Genomic DNA, 22,545 nt, shown 5'->3' on the forward strand with positions numbered 1-22,545 from the left:
ATTGAAGACTACTAAATATTCTCTGTAAAGTGCTTCGCAGTATGTCTGTGCTATATAAAGAGCTTCTCAGTATATCTGTGCTATATAACGTGCTTCTCAGTATGTCTGTGCTATATAACGTGCTTCTCAGTGTGTCTGTGCTATATAACGTGCTTCTCAGTGTGTCTGTGCTATATAACGTGCTTCTCAGTATGTCTGTGCTATATAAAGTGCTTCTCAGTATGTCTGTGCTATATAAAGTGCTTCTCAGTGTGTCTGTGCTATATAAAGTGCTTCTCAGTGTGTCTGTGCTATATAACGTGCTTCTCAGTGTGTCTGCTATATAAAGTGTTTCTCAGTATGTCTGTGCTATATAACGTGCTTCTCAGTGTGTCTGTGCTATATAACGTGCTTCTCAGTGTGTCTGTGCTTTATAAAGTGCTTCTCAGTATGTCTGCGCTATATAAAGTGCTTCTCAGTGTGTCTGCTATATAAAGAGCTTCTCAGTATGTCTGTGCTATATAAAGAGCTGCTCAGTATGTCTGTGCTATATAAAGTGCTTCTCAGTGTGTCTGTGCTATATAAAGTGCTTCTCAGTATGTCTGTGCTATATAAAGAGCTCAGTATCTCTGTGCTATATAAAGAGCTTCTCAGTATCTCTGTGCTATATAAAGTGCTTCTCAGTATGTCTGCTATATAAAGAGCTTCTCAATATCTCTGTGCTATATAAAGAGCTTCTCAGTATGTCTGTGCTATATAAAGAGCTTCTCAGTATCTCTGTGCTATATAAAGAGCTTCTCAGTGTGTCTGCTATATATTGTGCTTCTCAGTGTGTCTGTGCTGTATAAAGTGCTTCTCAGTGTGTCTGCACTATATAAAGTGATTCTCAGTGTGTCTGTGCTATATAAAGTGCTTCTCAGTGTGTCTGCGCTATATAAAGTGATTCTCAGTATGCCTGCGCTATATAAAGTGCTTCTCAGTGTGTCTGTGCTATATAAATTGCTTCTCAGTATGTCTGTGCTATATAAAGTGCTTCTCAGTATGTCTGTGCTATATAAAGTGCTTCTCAGTATGTCTGTGCTATAAAGTGCTTCTCAGTGTGTCTGCGCTATATAAAGTGATTCTCAGTATGCCTGCGCTATATAAAGTGCTTCTCAGTGTGTCTGTGCTATATAAATTGCTTCTCAGTATGTCTGTGCTATATAAAGTGCTTCTCAGTATGTCTGTGCTATATAAAGTGCTTCTCAGTATGTCTGTGCTATAAAGGGCTCTCAGTATGTTTGTGCTATATAAAGTGCTTCTCAGTATCTCTGTGCTATATAAAGTGCTTCTCAGTATGTCTGTGCTATATAAAGGGCTTCTCAGTATCTCTGTGCTATATAATGTGCTTCTCAGTATGTCTGTGCTATATAAAGAGCTTCTCAGTATCTCTGCTATATAATGTGCTTCTCAGTATGTCTGTGCTATATAAAGAGCTTCTCAGTATGTCTGTGGTATATAATGTGCTTCTCAGTGTGTCTGTGCTATATAAAGTGCTTCTCAGTGTGTCTGTGCTATATAAAGTGCTTCTCAGTATTTCTGTGCTATATAAAGTGCTTCTCAGTATGTCTATGCTATATAAAGTGCTTCTCAGTATCTCTGTGCTATGTAATGTGCTTCTCAGTGTGTCTGTGCTATATAATGTGCTTCTCAGTGTGCCTGTGCTATATAATGTGCTTCTCAGTGTGTCTGTGCTATATAAAGTACTTCTCAGTATGTCTGTGCTATATAAAGTGCTTCTCAGTGTGTCTGTGCTATATAATGTGCTTCTCAGTGTGTCTGTGCTATATAAAGTACTTCTCAGTATGTCTGTGCTATATAAAGTGCTTCTCAGTGTGTCTGTGCTATATAATGTGCTTCTCAGTGTGTCTGTGCTATATAATGTGCTTCTCAGTATGTCTGTGCTATATAACGTGCTTCTCAGTATGTCTGTGCTATATAAAGGGCTCTCAGTATCTCTGTGCTATATAAAGTGCTTCTCAGTATGTCTGTGCTATATAAAGGGCTCTCAGTATGTCTGTGCTATATAAAGAGCTTCTCAGTATCTCTGTGCTATATAATGTGCTTCTCAGTATGTCTGTGCTATATAAAGAGCTTCTCAGTATGTCTGTGCTATATAAAGAGATCCTCAGTGTGTCTGTGCTATATAAAGTACTTCTCAGTATGTCTGTGCTATATAAAGGGCTCTCAGTATGTGCCATAATAGAGAACTGTGCATAATAATAATACAGTTATTGTATTTCCAGCAGATGGACACACAAGCAGGAATGACTTGGAGGGAGATCCCATCTTATCTACAGATATTAAAATAGAAGATAACATCACACAGGAATCTCCACAAGATATACCCGTTATGCTAAATATAAATCCAGTACCTCGCAGTGCAGCTATGTCATGTGATCCCTCTAATTGTGACCAATGTTCTCCTGATATCTCAGCTTTTATTACACATAGTGCAGCTCATACACCTGGTAAAATATTTCCCTGTTATGAGTGTGGGAAATGTTTTACATGTAAATCACAGCTTGTTAGACATCAGAAACGTCACACAAGTGAGAAGCCATTTCCATGTTCTGAGTGTAGTAAATGTTTTAGAGACAAATCAGATCTTATTAGACATCAGGGAAGTCACACAGGTAAGAAACCATTTCCATGTTCTGAGTGTGGGAAATGTTTTACAAACAAATCATATCTTGTTACACATCAGAGATATCACACAGGTGAGAGGCCATTTACATGCTCTGAGTGTGGGAAATGTTTTACACAGAAATCAGATCTTCTTACACATCAGAGAAGTCACACAGGTGAGAGACCATTTCCATGCTCTGAGTGTGGGAAATGTTTTACATATAAATCAAACCTTGTTAAACATGAAAGAACTCACACAGGTGAGAAACCATTTCCATGCTCTGAATGTGTGAAATGTTTTACACATAAATCGGCTCTTATTAGACATCAGAGATATCACACAGGTGAGAAACCATTTCCATGTTCTGAATGTGGGAAATGTTTTAGAGAAAAAGCAGAGCTTATTAAACATCAACGAGTCCACACAGGTGAGAAGCCATTTTCATGTTCTGAATGTGGGAAATGTTTTACACACAAATCATATCTTGTTGTACATCAGAGAAGTCACACAGGTGAGAAACCATTTCCATGTCCCGATTGTATCAAATGTTTTACACAGAAATCAGATCTTTTTAGGCATCAGAAACGTCATACAGGAGAAAAACAATGTGTGTGAGCCTCAAGAAATATATAGAAATTTCAGCGGTTTTTGCAGTACTGAAAATTTTCAAAACCAGCATAAATACATTATCGGCCTAGATTGCTGTCCCTGCTTAGTGAAAGGTAAATGACATTTGCATTATCACACTATATACTAATATATTATACTTTATTATACAGTCAATATTGGGACATTGACAAAATTTTCATATTTTGGCCTCTATTCACCACCACAATGGCTTTGAAATGAAACAAACAAGATGTGCTTTAACTGCAGACTTTCAGATTTAATTTGAGGGTAATTACATCCAAATCAGGTGAACGGTGTAGGAATTACAACGGTTTCTAAATGTGCCTCCCACTTTTTAAGGGGCCAACAGTAATGGGACAAACTAAACAATCCTAAATCTAACATTCACTTTTTAATACTTTGTTGCAAACCCTTTGCAGGCAATTACAGCCTGAAGTCTGGAATGCATAGACATCACCAGACGCTGGGTTTCATCCCTGGTGATGCTCTGCCAGGCCTCTACTGCAAATGTCTTCAGTTCCTGCTTGTTCTTGGGGCATTTTCCCTTCAGTTTTGTCTTCATCAAGTGAAATGAATGCTCAATCGGATTCAGGTCAGGGGATTGACTTGGCCATTGCATAACATTCCACTTTTTAGCCTTAAAAAATTCTTTGGTTGCTTTTGCAGTATGCTTCTGGTCATTGTCCATCTGCACTGTGAAGCACCGTCCAATGAGTTCTGAAGCATTTGACTGAATATGAGCATATAATATTGCCCGAAACACTTCAGAATTCTTTCTGCTGCTTTTGTCAGCAGTCACATCATCAATAAATACAAGGGAACCAGTTCCATTGGCAGCCATACATGACCACGCCATGACACTACCAACACCATGCTTCACTGATGAGGTGGTATGTTTGGGATCATGAGCAGTTCCTTTCCTTCTCTATACTCTTCTCTTCCCATCACTCTGGTACAAGTTGATCTTTGTCACATCTGTCCATAGGATGTTGTTCCAGAACTGTAATGGCTTTTTTAGATGTTGTTTGGCAAACTCTAATCTGGTCTTCCTGGTTTTGAGGCTCACCAATGGTTTACATCTTGTGGTGAACCCTCTATATTCACTCTTGTGAAGTCTTCTCTTGATTGTTGACTTTGACACATATACACCTACCTCCTGGAGAGTGTTCTTGATTTGGCCAACTGTTGTGAAGGGGTTTTTCTTCACCAGGGAAATAATTCTTCTGTCATCCACCACAGTTGTTTTCCGTGGTCTTCCGGGTCTTTTGGTGTTGCTGAGTTCTCTGGTGCATTCTTTCTTTTTAAGAATGTTCCAAACAGTTGATTTGGCCACACCTAATGTTTTTGCTATCTCTCTGATGGGTTTGTTTTGATTTTTCAGCCTAATTATGGCTTGCTTCACTGATAGTGACAGCTCTTTGGATCTCATATTGAGAGTCGACAGCAACTGATTCCAAATGCAAATGTCACACCTAGAATCAACTCCAGACCTTTTACCTGCTTAATTGATAATGAAATTACGAGGGAATAGCCCACACCTGTCCATGAAATAGCTTTTGAGTTGATAGTCCCATTACTTTTGGCCCCTTAAAATGTGGGAGGCACATATAGAAACCGTTGTAATTCCTACACCGTTCACCTGATTTGGATGTAATTACCCGCAAATTAAATCTGAAAGTCTGTAGTCAATTTGATTTAACCATTTGGACTCAAGCATGGCTATCCTTAAACCCTGACCTGTAATGGGGGAGTTTGGGAAGCTCTGTATTAGATTATTATTGTGCTATTGGCCTATTTGCAGTAACAAGACCACATGATGTAATATAGGGACATAACTAATCTGTCATCATGACAATGTGCTGGGGGTGTAATATGGGAAGTGGGAAACTATGATATCATGTGATGACTGGGCTGTAAGTGACGGGGTGAGATGGCTGATATAATGACATCTGTAACCTCTGATTTTATCTCACTGGATCCAGTATTCTCTGGTTGGGTTTCCTGGTAAATGGATCTCTAATCTCCTTACAGCAGTCTGATGTCTGGTTCCTTCTAATTAGATCCTCTGTAACCTACTATTTACACTATTCCAAAATATAAGGACATTAAATCATGATCACTTATGTAATTTATACATTATTAGATAATGTAGTTAGTGTTGGGACACAGGAAGCTGCTGGTCCTGGTATAAACCACTAACAGTAATGTCCATTAAGTGCATCAGGCTCCCGATATCCCCAGCAGAATACAGATGTGAGCAGGGTACGTAGTAATGGAGGAATAATACAGGGACATCACAGGATAAGTAGGATCAGTACAGATTGTCCTCAGTATGTCCTGCACTGTCTCACCTCCCACAGTGGTGACGCCACCAGTAATGTGCAAGGTGAGGAGCTGGAGATTATTTGGTAGTGAGGTAGTGAGCATTTGGTAGTGAGGTAGTGAGCACAGAAAGGACAATACAAGCTTTGTTATACACCTACAAATATATGAGATACAGAGTTTGGTAACAAGTAAATAAACCAGATGTCGCACGGACCTGTCTGACGTCCATGTGGGGTAACACAGCTGCGTGTGGCGCTTGTTAGTATTTACCACATTGTTTGACCTGAATGTTTTTGTACATTGTTAGTAAAGCTGGAATAGTGCCCAGTTGTCCTCTCGGTGGTGCACATGTTCTGTGATTTCCTAGGTGTAAGATCTAGTGATTTGCTGTAAGATGGGATTTAGTGGAAACACTGATGTTACCAGAGATGTCACAAGGAAGTATAGAGGTTTCTGCATAAGGGTGAATTGTGTCTCATGGGCATGTCGCATTAAGCCACAGCTGGCAGGAGAAAATAACAGAGATAGGGACAGGGCAGTCAGCTATAGACCAGGGTACGAGCCGAGGTCAGGGCCACAGAAGATCAAACGTCAGGCATAAGCCGGGTCACTATTGGTCAGTCAGACAATTACTATGACTTATTCAGAACTGGATATAAACTGACATAAAGCTGTATTACTCTGTCACTTTAGGTACCGGTGATTATAGGTATATATTGGGGTGATTATAGGTATATATTGGGGTGATTATAGGTATATATTGGGGTTGCACCAGCTCTTCCTATTCCCAGGTTCTTGTTATGTAGTTTTTATGTAGTTTTTATTGTCCTGTTTTTTTAGCTTTATCCTAACTTTGCTTTTAGTATCTTTATACTGTGACTGTCTTAGTATCCATTTCTCATACCCAAACAAGAAAGGTTTTGTCTTACACGTGTGCCCCTCTTTGCTGTCTCCTGTCACTGTGACACCGCTCTGGTGTTGGGGATTTGCTCTCTGATGGGCACCTGCATGGATACACTGGCCTGTCCTGTTATTACCTCCTATCATGGTATATATCAGCATATTGTTGGTACATACGTCTAAGATAACACTGGTTAACAGTCAATCTGTTGCCAGAGATTTAAGAGTCGATTTCGATTAATTTTGTGCTCCTGATCATGAATATAACATGCATATTTTTCAGTTGGCTCTAGTTTTTGAGATATGCATATGTCTTTTTAATATTTCTGAAAAATTTTATTTAACAATGTTAAATATATATATTTTTTATTCTGATTAAATTTGATTCATAATATGTTATAAAAAGACTCAGGATAATTACATACATAAGTGTTAGGAAGCTATGAGAACCGTTTTTTGTAGGCTTTTCTTTTGTGTTCTTGTTGTGGGCAGTCCCTCTGCAGACTCCAACAGTAATCGGCCATCATGTGACGATCCCACCTTCCTTCATATCTTTCTTCCATTACCTGAATATCCTGGTGGAACCGTTCACCCTATTCTTTGCTTAAATCTCCTAGATTGGACGACAAGTGATCTAAATGGTTGTACAAAAAATGTACTTTAATACTCATGTTGGCACCTACTTTCTCAAAACATTTTAGCATGTGGACTAATTTATGATAGATATCTGCCTTGTAATTGCCTAAAATTTTTGAATGACAGACACATAACTCAGCCATGCTTCAGATTCGGTTTCAGTCATATATGTGGTAAAATTTGGATCCTTCACCAGTTTCCATATCTGTGGGCCATCAAAAATTCCTGCCTTTAATTTTTCAATACTAAGAGATGGAAATGTTGGACAAATATATGTGAAACAATCGCCTGACTTGTCCAATGCTTTTACAAATTGTTTCATTATACCCAGTGTGATATGGAGAGGCGGCAGTATGATTTTTTTTCCTGCCAATTAAGGGCTCTTGAATGATGTTGGCTTCTCCTACAGTTATAACTTCTCTTGGGGGCCATACGTTTTGCTGTCAGTGCTTTTGTTTTGCACGACTGTCCACTGTGCTGCCCAAGAAGAAAGTTTCCCATTTTTAAATCGACACAAACTGACCAGTGATGCTGAGAATAAGCAATTCAGTAAGACCAACTTTTCATACTGTTCTTTAAGTTTTCTTGAATGACTGATAGGAATCGATACAAATGTATTCCCATTGTGCAGTAATACGCATTTTAAGCTCCTTTTAGAACTATCCAAAAAGAGACGACATACTTCAAATGGAGAAAATTGAATTTTATAATTTTTCATTAATTTGAAAATTGCTCAGCTATAGCGAGGATCTAGTGTGAAAATAGGACCTGCGAGTACTCTCACACCGATCTTATATCCTGGACAAGAAAAAAATATATGTTTGTTTTTTGTTCCCCACCCAGTGTAATATGTCATCTCTATTGTATGTGTGCCATGGAGGGAATGACAGCGCTGTGCGAGTATCATATCCTGCAGCTTATAACACATGAGTAATACAGAGATGACACATTGTACACAAGCCATTAATAATAACAGGAATTGCTCTGTATGAGTAACTGGACGTTACAGGACTATTATGTGCAGGATGTTACTCTCATCATTAATTTAAGGACCATATTATACCAAAGAGAGAAAGCCAGGACAGCTATTCCTCATGGATGGCTCCTAATACGTACCACCTGATGGAAAATGCCAGGATGCTGCACATCTCTGAGCGTTGGATGTATGATCTGTTATCTATATACAGGTGCACAGCACAGCGTCACTGCACCAGTATGCCGGGAGCCTCACATCATTACTCTGTTCTGTTACCTAGCTGTATCCATGTCAGTCTTGTCTGATCATAGTTGTAATGGAGTTGTATGAGCTGACATACTCTGTGCTGCTGTTACCATTTTCTTTAGTTACAGATTACCAGCACCACCCACCTTATCTGCTGCTTGTGTGTCTGCCCCCAGGTTTGCAGGAAGCAGCAGCTGCTCATATTATAATCTGCTTTTCTTGCATTCACACAATATTAAAGTTAACTATAATATTAAATATTCAATAAATAACATTCCAAGTGATTCTACAGAAGGAAACTATATATATTTTTTTTATTGAGGCATGACACAATAATACAAGTCATTTCATAGCTTAGACATTAGTATAAAATTGGTGTTATAAACAATATGGATCCAATATTAAATAAAGAAAATACATGTATATGTCTATATAACACAGATTAAGGTTATACAGGAAGAAAGTGATAAGTAAAAAAACAAGGTGAATGAAATAAGCACAGTGACAAAGTTTACAATAAAGTACCAAAGTATCTTTGCTCCAAACGCTTTACTTAAATTTTCCTTTTCCAAACGTATGTGTCCGTCTCTGGAGTGGTCACCACAGAGGGTCAGACAGAAACTGGACAAACAGAAACGGGAAATCAGACCAAACAACTAACAGTAAGAAACCGCTCTGTGATACTAATTGTGCAGAGCTTGTAAATTAGGCGATGGCTCTTATCATATATATAATCCACAGTTTTCTGCGCTACAAAAACATAAAGTACACAAGTATAAGGGGCCTTAGGCTGACATAGTAAGAGAAAACGGATTTGTGACCTAACTGTTGCTAATTTTATGCATCTAATCTACTGTCACTGCATCAAATAAAATCTAACAACAACATATAAACAGGATACAGGAGATACAAAACTTACATCAGCTTCAACATGGAAGAGAAATAAATAAAATGCATCGCAGAACCAATAATTATGTTATGTATCAACTCCCATAGTCGTAGCAGTCGGAAGATCTCATTTACACCGGACAGTATAGAAGTAAATAATCTATTCAAGTAACAGCACGTGGGCGGCCCTGATATAGAAGTGGTACATATACAGTAATGGTATATTAGGGATAACATTGGTATGGGAAATATAAGTGGTACATATACAGTGCTGGTATATTAGGGGTAACATAGGTATGGGAAATATAAGTGGTACATATACAGTGCTGGTATATTAGGGATAACATTGGTATGGGAAATAGAAGCGGTACATATACGGTGCTGGTATATTAGGGATAACCTTGGTATGGGAAATAGAAGCGGTACATATACAGTGCTGGTATATTAGGGATAACATTGGTATGGGAAATAGAAGCGGTACATATACGGTGCTGGTATATTAAAGATAACATTGGTATGGGAAATAGAAGTGGTACATATACGGTGCTGGTATATTGGGGATAACATTGGTATGGGAAATAGAAGTGGTACATATACGGTGCTGGTATATTAGGGATAACATTGGTATGGGAAATAGAAGTGGTACATATACAGTGCTGGTATATTAGGGATAACATTGGTATGGGAAATAGAAGTGGTACATATACTGGGCTGGTATATTAGGGATAACATTGGTATGGGAAATAGAAGTGGTACATATACGGTGCTGGTATATTAGGGATAACATTGGTATGGGAAATAGAAGTGGTACATATACAGTGCTGGTATATTAGCGATAACATTGGTATGGGCAATAGAAGTGGTACATATACGGTGCTGGTATATTAGGGATAACATTGGTATGGGAAATAGAAGTGGTACATATACAGTAATGCTGGTATATTAGGGATAACATTGGTATGGGAAATAGAAGTGGTACATATACAGTAATGCTGGTATATCAGGGATAACATTGGTATGGGAAATAGAAGTGGTACATATACGGTGCTGGTATATTAGGGATAACATTGGTATGGGAAATAGAAGTGGTACATATACAGTGCTGGTATATTAGGGATAACATTGGTATGGAAAATAGAAGTGGTACATATACAGTAATGCTGGTATATCACGGATAACATTGGTATGGGAAATAGAAGTGGTACATATACAGTGCTGGTATTTTAGGGGTAACATTGGTATGGTAAATAGAAGTGGTACATATGCGGTGCTGGTATATTAGGGATAACATTGGTATGGGAAATAGAAGTGGTACATATACAGCACGGGTATATTAGGGATAACATTGGTATGGGAAATAGAAGTGGTACATATACAGTGCTGGTATATTAGGGATAACATTGGTATGGGAAATAGAAGTGGTACATATACAGTGCTGGTATATTAAGGGTAACATTGGTATGGGAAATAGAAGTGGTACATATACGGTGCTGGTATATTAGGGATAACATTGGTATGGGAAATAGAAGAGGTACATGTACGGTGCTGGTATATTAGGGATAACATTGGTATAGGAAATAGAAGTGGTACATATACAGCACGGGTATATTAGGGATAACATTGGTATGGGAAATAGAAGTGGTACATATACAGTGCTGGTATATTAGGGATAACATCGGTATGAGAAATAGAAGTGGTACATATACAGTAATGCTGGTATATCAGGGATAACATTGGTATGGGAAATAGAAGTGGTACATATACGGTGCTGGTATATCAGGGGTAACATTAGTATGGTAAATAGAAGTGGTACATATGCGGTGCTGGTATATTAGGGATAACATTGGTATGGGAAATAGAAGTGGTACATATACAGCACGGGTATATTAGTGATAACATTGGTATGGGAAATAGAAGTGGTACATATACAGTGCTGGTATATTAGGGATAACATTGGTATGGGAAATAGAAGTGGTACATATACGGTGCTGGTATATCAGGGATAACATTGGTATGGGAAATAGAAGTGGTACATATACAATGCTGGAATATTAGGGATAACATTGGTATGGGAAATAGAAGTGGTAAATATATACGGTGCTGGTATATTAGGGATAACATTGGTATGGGAAATAGAAGTGGTACATATATACGGTGCTGGTATATTAGGGATAACATTGGTATGGGAAATAGAAGTGGTACATATACAGTGCTGGTCTATTAGGGGTAACATTGGTATGGGAAACAGAAGTGGTACATATACGGTGCTGGTATATTAGGGATAACATTGGTATGGGAAATAGAAGCGGTACATATACGGTGCTGGTATATTAGGGATAACCTTGGTATGGGAAATAGAAGCGGTACATATACGGTGCTGGTATATTAAAGATAACATTGGTATGGGAAATAGAAGTGGTACATACACAGTGCTGGTATATTAGGGATAACATTAGTATGGGAAATAGAAGTGGTACATATACAGTACTGGTGTATTAAGGGTAACATTGGTATGGGAAATAGAAGTGGTACATATACAGTGCTGGTATATTAGGGATAACATTGGTATGGGAAATAGAAGTGGTACATATATACGGTGCTGGTATATTAGGGATAACATTGGTATGGGAAATAGAAGTGGTACATATACGGTGCTGGTATATTAGGGATAACATTGGTATGGGAAATAGAAGTGGTACATATACAGTACTGGTCTATTAGGGGTAACATCGGTATGGGAAATAGAAGTGGTACATATACAGTGCTGGTCTATTAGGGGTAACATCGGTATGGGAAATAGAAGTGGTACATATACAGTGCTAGTATATTAGGGATAACATTGGTATGGGAAATTGAAGTACATATACAGTAATGCTGGTATATTAGGGATAACATTGGTATGGGAAATAGAAGTGGTACATATACGGTGCTGGTATATTAGGGATAACATTGGTATGGGAAATAGAAGTGGTACATATACAGTGCTGGTATTTTAGGGGTAACATTGGTATGGTAAATAGAAGTGGTACATATGCGGTGCTGGTATATTAGGGATAACATTGGTATGGGAAATAGAAGTGGTACATATACAGCACGGGTATATTAGGGATAACATTGGTATGGGAAATAGAAGTGGTACATATACAGTGCTGGTATATTAGGGATAACATTGGTATGGGAAATAGAAGTGGTACATATACAGTGCTGGTATATTAAGGGTAACATTGGTATGGGAAATAGAATTGTTACATATACGGTGCTGGTATATTAGGGATAACATTGGTATGGGAAATAGAAGAGGTACATGTACGGTGCTGGTATATTAGGGATAACATTGGTATGGGAAATAGAAGTGGTACATATAGACGGTGCTTTTATATTAGGGGATAACATTGGTATGGGAAATAGAAGTGGTAAATATATACGGTGCTGGTATATTAGGGATAACATTGGTATGGGAAATAGAAGTGGTACATATATACGGTGCTGGTATATTAGGGGATAACATTGGTATGGGAAATAGAAGTGGTACATATACGGTGCTGGTATATTAGGGATAACATTGGTATGGGAAATAGAAGTGGTAAATATATACGGTGCTGGTATATTAGGGATAACATTGGTATGGGAAATAGAAGTGGTACATATATACGGTGCTGGTATATTAGGGGATAACATTGGTATGGGAAATAGAAGTGGTACATATACAGTGCTGGTATATTAGCGATAACATTGGTATGGGAAATAGAAGTGGTACATATATGGTGCTGGTATATTAGGGATAACATTGGTATGGGAAATAGAAGTGGTACATATACAGTAATGCTGGTATATTAGGGATAACATTGGTATGGGAAATAGAAGTGGTACGTATACGGTGCTGGTATATTAGGGATAACATTGGTATGGGAAATAGAAGTGGTACATATATGGTGCTGGTATATTAGGGATAACATTGGTATGGGAAATAGAAGTGGTACATATACAGTAATGCTGGTATATTAGGGATAACATTGGTATGGGAAATAGAAGTGGTACATATACAGTACTGGTCTATTAGGGGTAACATCGGTATGGGAAATAGAAGTGGTACATATACAGTGCTGGTCTATTAGGGGTAACATCGGTATGGGAAATAGAAGTGGTACATATACAGTGCTAGTATATTAGGGATAACATTGGTATGGGAAATTGAAGTGGTACATATACAGTGCTGGTCTATTAGGGGTAAAATTGGTATGGGAAACAGAAGTGGTACATATACGGTGCTGGTATATTAGGGATAACATTGGTATGGGAAATAGAAGTGGTACATATACGGTGCTGGTATATCAGGGATAACATTGGTATGGGAAATAGAAGTGGTACATATACAGTGCTGGTATATTAAGGGTAACATTGGTATGGGAAATAGAAGTGGTACATATACGGTGCTGGTATATTAGGGATAACATTGGTATGGGAAATAGAAGAGGTACATGTACGGTGCTGGTATATTAGGGATAACATTGGTATAGGAAATAGAAGTGGTACATATACAGCACGGGTATATTAGGGATAACATTGGTATGGGAAATAGAAGTGGTACATATACAGTGCTGGTATATTAGGGATAACATCGGTATGAGAAATAGAAGTGGTACATATACAGTAATGCTGGTATATCAGGGATAACATTGGTATGGGAAATAGAAGTGGTACATATACGGTGCTGGTATATCAGGGGTAACATTAGTATGGTAAATAGAAGTGGTACATATGCGGTGCTGGTATATTAGGGATAACATTGGTATGGGAAATAGAAGTGGTACATATACAGCACGGGTATATTAGTGATAACATTGGTATGGGAAATAGAAGTGGTACATATACAGTGCTGGTATATTAGGGATAACATTGGTATGGGAAACAGAAGTGGTACATATACGGTGCTGGTATATTAGGGATAACATTGGTATGGGAAATAGAAGTGGTACATATACGGTGCTGGTATATCAGGGATAACATTGGTATGGGAAATAGAAGTGGTACATATACAATGCTGGAATATTAGGGATAACATTGGTATGGGAAATAGAAGTGGTAAATATATACGGTGCTGGTATATTAGGGATAACATTGGTATGGGAAATAGAAGTGGTACATATATACGGTGCTGGTATATTAGGGATAACATTGGTATGGGAAATAGAAGTGGTACATATACAGTGCTGGTCTATTAGGGGTAACATTGGTATGGGAAACGGAAGTGGTACATATACGGTGCTGGTATATTAGGGATAACATTGGTATGGGAAATAGAAGCGTTACATATACGGTGCTGGTATATTAGGGATAACCTTGGTATGGGAAATAGAAGCGGTACATATACGGTGCTGGTATATTAAAGATAACATTGGTATAGGAAATAGAAGTGGTACATACACAGTGCTGGTATATTAGGGATAACATTAGTATAGGAAATAGAAGTGGTACATACACAGTGCTGGTATATTAGGGATAACATTAGTATGGGAAATAGAAGTGGTACATATACAGTACTGGTGTATTAAGGGTAACATTGGTATGGGAAATAGAAGTGGTACATATACAGTGCTGGTATATTAGGGATAACATTGGTATGGGAAATAGAAGTGGTACATATATACGGTGCTGGTATATTAGGGATAACATTGGTATGGGAAATAGAAGTGGTACATATACGGTGCTGGTATATTAGGGATAACATTGGTATGGGAAATAGAAGTGGTACATATACAGTACTGGTCTATTAGGGGTAACATCGGTATGGGAAATAGAAGTGGTACATATACAGTGCTGGTCTATTAGGGGTAACATCGGTATGGGAAATAGAAGTGGTACATATACAGTGCTAGTATATTAGGGATAACATTGGTATGGAAAATTGAAGTACATTTACAGTAATGCTGGTATATTAGGGATAACATTGGTATGGGAAATAGAAGTGGTACATATACGGTGCTGGTATATTAGGGATAACATTGGTATGGGAAATAGAAGTGGTACATATACAGTGCTGGTATTTTAGGGGTAACATTGGTATGGTAAATAGAAGTGGTACATATGCGGTGCTGGTATATTAGGGATAACATTGGTATGGGAAATAGAAGTGGTACATATACAGCACGGGTATATTAGGGATAACATTGGTATGGGAAATAGAAGTGGTACATATACAGTGCTGGTATATTAGGGATAACATTGGTATGGGAAATAGAAGTGGTACATATACAGTGCTGGTATATTAAGGGTAACATTGGTATGGGAAATAGAAGTGGTACATATACGGTGCTGGTATATTAGGGATAACATTGGTATGGGAAATAGAAGAGGTACATGTACGGTGCTGGTATATTAGGGATAACATTGGTATAGGAAATAGAAGTGGTACATATACAGCACGGGTATATTAGGGATAACATTGGTATGGGAAATAGAAGTGGTACATATACAGTGCTGGTATATTAGGGATAACATCGGTATGAGAAATAGAAGTGGTACATATACAGTAATGCTGGTATATCAGGGATAACATTGGTATGGGAAATAGAAGTGGTACATATACGGTGCTGGTATATCAGGGGTAACATTAGTATGGTAAATAGAAGTGGTACATATGCGGTGCTGGTATATTAGGGATAACATTGGTATGGGAAATAGAAGTGGTACATATACAGCACGGGTATATTAGTGATAACATTGGTATGGGAAATAGAAGTGGTACATATACAGTGCTGGTATATTAGGGATAACATTGGTATGGGAAATAGAAGTGGTACATATACAGTGCTGGTCTATTAGGGGTAAAATTGGTATGGGAAACAGAAGTGGTACATATACGGTGCTGGTATATTAGGGATAACATTGGTATGGGAAATAGAAGTGGTACATATACGGTGCTGGTATATCAGGGATAACATTGGTATGGGAAATAGAAGTGGTACATATACAATGCTGGAATATTAGGGATAACATTGGTATGGGAAATAGAAGTGGTAAATATATACGGTGCTGGTATATTAGGGATAACATTGGTATGGGAAATAGAAGTGGTACATATATACGGTGCTGGTATATTAGGGATAACATTGGTATGGGAAATAGAAGTGGTACATATACAGTGCTGGTCTATTAGGGGTAACATTGGTATGGGAAACAGAAGTGGTACATATACGGTGCTGGTATATTAGGGATAACATTGGTATGGGAAATAGAAGCGGTACAGATACGGTGCTGGTATATTAGGGATAACCTTGGTATGGGAAATAGAAGCGGTACATATACGGTGCTGGTATATTAAAGATAACATTGGTATGGGAAATAGAAGTGGTACATACACAGTGCTGGTATATTAGGGATAACATTAGTATGGGAAATAGAAGTGGTACATATACAGTACTGGTGTATTAAGGGTAACATTGGTATGGGAAATAGAAGTGGTACATATACAGTGCTGGTATATTAGGGATAACATTGGTATGGGAAATAGAAGTGGTACATATATACGGTGCTGGTATATTAGGGATAACATTGGTATGGGAAATAGAAGTGGTACATATACGGTGCTGGTATATTATGGATAACATTGGTATGTGAAATAGAAGTGGTACATATACAGTACTGGTCTATTAGGGGTAACATCGGTATGGGAAATAGAAGTGGTACATATACAGTGCTGGTCTATTAGGGATAACATTGGTATGGGAAATAGAAGTGGTACATATACAGTGCTAGTATATTAGGGATAACATTGGTATGGGAAATTGAAGTGGTACATATACAGTGCTGGTCTATTAGGGGTAAAATTGGTATGGGAAACAGAAGTGGTACATATACGGTGCTGGTATATTAGGGATAACATTGGTATGGGAAATAGAAGTGGTACATATACGGTGCTGGTATATCAGGGATAACATTGGTATGGGAAATAGAAGTGGTACATATACAGTGCTGGTATATTAAGGGTAACATTGGTATGGGAAATAGAAGTGGTACATATACGGTGCTGGTATATTAGGGATAACATTGGTATGGGAAATAGAAGAGGTACATGTACGGTGCTGGTATATTAGGGATAACATTGGTATAGGAAATAGAAGTGGTACATATACAGCACGGGTATATTAGGGATAACATTGGTATGGGAAATAGAAGTGGTACATATAAAGTGCTGGTATATTAGGGATAACATCGGTATGAGAAATAGAAGTGGTACATATACAGTAATGCTGGTATATCAGAGATAACATTGGTATGGGAAATAGAAGTGGTACATATACGGTGCTGGTATATCAGGGGTAACATTAGTATGGTAAATAGAAGTGGTACATATGCGGTGCTGGTATATTAGTGATAACATTGGTATGGGAAATAGAAGTGGTACATATACAGTGCTGGTATATTAGGGATAACATTGGTATGGGAAATAGAAGTGGTACATATACAGTGCTGGTCTATTAGGGGTAAAATTGGTATGGGAAACAGAAGTGGTACATATACGGTGCTGGTATATTAGGGATAACATTGGTATGGGAAATAGAAGTGGTACATATACGGTGCTGGTATATCAGGGATAACATTGGTATGGGAAATAGAAGTGGTACATATACAATGCTGGAATATTAGGGATAACATTGGTATGGGAAATAGAAGTGGTAAATATATACGGTGCTGGTATATTAGGGATAACATTGGTATGGGAAATAGAAGTGGTACATATATACGGTGCTGGTATATTAGGGATAACATTGGTTTGGGAAATAGAAGTGGTACATATACAGTGCTGGTCTATTAGGGGTAACATTGGTATGGGAAACAGAAGTGGTACATATACGGTGCTGGTATATTAGGGATAACATTGGTATGGGAAATAGAAGCGGTACAGATACGGTGCTGGTATATTAGGGATAACCTTGGTATGGGAAATAGAAGCGGTACATATACGGTGCTGGTATATTAAAGATAACATTGGTATGGGAAATAGAAGTGGTACATACACAGTGCTGGTATATTAGGGATAACATTAGTATGGGAAATAGAAGTGGTACATATACAGTACTGGTGTATTAAGGGTAACATTGGTATGGGAAATAGAAGTGGTACATATACAGTGCTGGTATATTAGGGATAACATTGGTATGGTAAATAGAAGTGGTACATATATACGGTGCTGGTATATTAGGGATAACATTGGTATGGGAAATAGAAGTGGTACATATACGGTGCTGGTATATTAGGGATAACATTGGTATGGGAAATAGAAGTGGTACATATACAGTACTGGTCTATTAGGGGTAACATCGGTATGGGAAATAGAAGTGGTACATATACAGTGCTGGTCTATTAGGGGTAACATTGGTATGGGAAATAGAAGTGGTACATATACAGTGCTGGTATATTAGGGATAACATTGGTATGGGAAATAGAAGTGGTACATATACAGTACTGGTCTATTAGGGGTAACATCGGTATGGGAAATAGAAGTGGTACATATACAGTGCTGGTCTATTAGGGGTAACATCGGTATGGGAAATAGAAGTGGTACATATACAGTGCTAGTATATTAGGGATAACATTGGTATGGGAAATTGAAGTGGTACATATACAGTGCTGGTCTATTAGGGGTAAAATTGGTATGGGAAACAGAAGTGGTACATATACGGTGCTGGTATATTAGGGATAACATTGGTATGGGAAATAGAAGTGGTACATATACGGTGCTGGTATATCAGGGATAACATTGGTATGGGAAATAGAAGTGGTACATATACAATGCTGGAATATTAGGGATAACATTGGTATGGGAAATAGAAGTGGTAAATATATACGGTGCTGGTATATTAGGGATAACATTGGTATGGGAAATAGAAGTGGTACATATATACGGTGCTGGTATATTAGGGATAACATTGGTATGGGAAATAGAAGTGGTACATATATACGGTGCTGGTATATTAGGGCTAACATTGGTATGGGAAATAGAAGTGGTACATATACAGTGCTGGTCTATTAGGGGTAACATTGGTATGGGAAACAGAAGTGGTACATATACGGTGCTGGTATATTAGGGATAACATTGGTATGGGAAATAGAAGCGGTACATATACGGTGCTGGTATATTAGGGATAACCTTGGTATGGGAAATAGAAGCGGTACATAAACGGTGCTGGTATATTAAAGATAACATTGGTATGGGAAATAGAAGTGGTACATACACAGTGCTGGTATATTAGGGATAACATTAGTATGGGAAATAGAAGTGGTACATATACAGTACTGGTGTATTAAGGGTAACATTGGTATGGGAAATAGAAGTGGTACATATACAGTGCTGGTATATTAGGGATAACATTGGTATGGGAAATAGAAGTGGTACATATATACGGTGCTGGTATATTAGGGATAACATTGGTATGGGAAATAGAAGTGGTACATATACGGTGCTGGTATATTAGGGATAACATTGGAATGGGAAATAGAAGTGGTACATATACAGTACTGGTCTATTAGGGGTAACATCGGTATGGGAAATAGAAGTGGTACATATACAGTGCTGGTCTATTAGGGGTAACATCGGTATGGGAAATAGAAGTGGTAAATATATACGGTGCTGGTATATTAGGGATAACATTGGTATGGGAAATAGAAGTGGTACATATATACGGTGCTGGTATATTAGGGATAACATTGGTATGGGAAATAGAAGTGGTACATATACAGTGCTAGTCTATTAGGGGTAACATTGGTATGGGAAACAGAAGTGGTACATATACGGTGCTGGTATATTAGGGATAACATTGGTATGGGAAATAGAAGCGGTACATATACGGTGCTGGTATATTAGGGATAACCTTGGTATGGGAAATAGAAGCGGTACATAAACGGTGCTGGTATATTAAAGATAACATTGGTATGGGAAATAGAAGTGGTACATACACAGTGCTGGTATATTAGGGATAACATTAGTATGGGAAATAGAAGTGGTACATATACAGTACTGGTGTATTAAGGGTAACATTGGTATGGGAAATAGAAGTGGTACATATACAGTGCTGGTATATTAGGGATAACATTGGTATGGGAAATAGAAGTGGTACATATATACGGTGCTGGTATATTAGGGATAACATTGGTATGGGAAATAGAAGTGGTACATATACGGTGCTGGTATATTAGGGATAACATTGGAATGGGAAATAGAAGTGGTACATATACAGTACTGGTCTATTAGGGGTAACATCGGTATGGGAAATAGAAGTGGTACATATACAGTGCTGGTCTATTAGGGGTAACATCGGTATGGGAAATAGAAGTGGTACATATACAGTGCTAGTATATTAGGGATAACATTGGTATGGGAAATTGACGTACATATACAGTAATGCTGGTATATTAGGGATAACATTGGTATGGGAAATAGAAGTGGTACTTATACGGTGCTGGTATATTAGGGATAACATTGGTATGGGAAATAGAAGTGGTACATATAGACGGTGCTTTTATATTAGGGGATAACATTGGTATGGGAAATAGAAGTGGTAAATATATACGGTGCTGGTATATTAGGGATAACATTGGTATGGGAAATAGAAGTGGTACATATATACGGTGCTGGTATATTAGGGGATAACATTGGTATGGGAAATAGAAGTGGTACATATACGGTGCTGGTATATTAGGGATAACATTGGTATGGGAAATAGAAGTGGTAAATATATACGGTGCTGGTATATTAGGGATAACATTGGTATGGGAAATAGAAGTGGTACATATATACGGTGCTGGTATATTAGGGGATAACATTGGTATGGGAAATAGAAGTGGTACATATACAGTGCTGGTATATTAGCGATAACATTGGTATGGGAAATAGAAGTGGTACATATATGGTGCTGGTATATTAGGGATAACATTGGTATGGGAAATAGAAGTGGTACATATACAGTAATGCTGGTATATTAGGGATAACATTGGTATGGGATATAGAAGTGGTACGTATACGGTGCTGGTATATTAGGGATAACATTGGTATGGGAAATAGAAGTGGTACATATATGGTGCTGGTATATTAGGGATAACATTGGTATGGGAAATAGAAGTGGTACATATACAGTAATGCTGGTATATTAGGGATAATATTGGTATGGGAAATAGAAGTGGTACGTATACGGTGCTGGTATATTAGGGATAACATTGGTATGGGAAATAGAAGTGGTACATATACAGTAATGCTGGTATATTAGGGATAGCATTGGTAAGGGAAATAGAAGTGGTACATATACAGTGCTGGTATATTAGGGATAACATTGGTATGGGAAATAGAAGAGGTACATGTACGGTGCTGGTATATTAGGGATAACATTGGTATAGGAAATAGAAGTGGTACATATACAGCACAGGTATATTAGGGATAACATTGGTATGGTAAATAGAAGTGGTACATATGCGGTGCTGGTATATTAGGGATAACATTGGTATGGGAAATAGAAGTGGTACATATACAGCACGGGTATATTAGGTATAACATTGGAATGGGAAATAGAAGTGGTACATATACAGCACAGGTATATTAGGGATAACATTGGTATGGTAAATAGAAGTGGTACATATGCGGTGCTGGTATATTAGGGATAACATTGGTATGGGAAATAGAAGCGGTACATATACGGTGCTGGTATATTAAAGATAACATTGATATGGGAAATAGAAGTGGTACATGCACAGTGCTGGTATATTAGGGATAACATTAGTATGGGAAATAGAAGTGGTAGATATACAGTACTGGTGTATTAAGGGTAACATTGGTATGGGAAATAGAAGTGGTACATATACAGTGCTGGTATATTAGGGATAACATTGGTATGGGAAATAGAAGTGGTACATATACGGTGCTGGTATATTAGGGATAACATTGGTATGGGAAATAGAAGTGGTACATATACGGTGCTGGTATATTAGGGATAACATTATTATGGGAAATAGAAGTGGTACATATACAGTACTGGTCTATTAGGGGTAACATTGGTATGGGAAATAGAAGTGGTACATATACAGTACTGGTCTATTAGGGGTAACATCGGTATGGGAAATAGAAGTGGTACATATACAGTGCTGGTATATTAGGGGTAACATCGGTATGGGAAATAGAAGTGGTACATATACAGTGCTAGTATATTAGGGATAACATTGGTATGGGAAATTGAAGTACATATACAGTAATGCTTGTATATTAGGGATAACATTGGTATGGGAAATAGAAGTGGTACATATACGGTGC

The 22,545-nt window shown here is 37.9% G+C and overlaps 1 protein-coding gene across 3 annotated transcripts in view; it reads left to right on the forward strand.

Annotated features, from left to right (window-relative positions):
- Nucleotides 1-4,872, forward strand: part of LOC148436304 (uncharacterized) — a 24,330-nt gene extending 19,458 nt beyond the window's left edge. For 2 of the 3 annotated variants that reach the window (XM_088465065.1, XM_088465064.1), the window contains exon 7: nucleotides 2,265-4,872. In XM_088465065.1, coding sequence (XP_088321191.1) covers nucleotides 2,265-3,262 — 998 coding nt within the window. In that variant the 3' untranslated portion in view covers nucleotides 3,263-4,872. The remainder of the gene's footprint in view (nucleotides 1-2,264) is intronic. The other variant, XM_088465066.1, reaches the window with a different exon arrangement.
- The last annotated feature ends 17,673 nt before the right edge of the window (nucleotides 4,873-22,545 follow it).

Source organism: Taudactylus pleione, unplaced genomic scaffold (genome assembly GCF_031769625.1).
Source record: "Taudactylus pleione unplaced genomic scaffold, aTauple2 ptg001839l, whole genome shotgun sequence".
NCBI classification, from domain to species: Eukaryota; Metazoa; Chordata; class Amphibia; order Anura; family Myobatrachidae; genus Taudactylus; species Taudactylus pleione.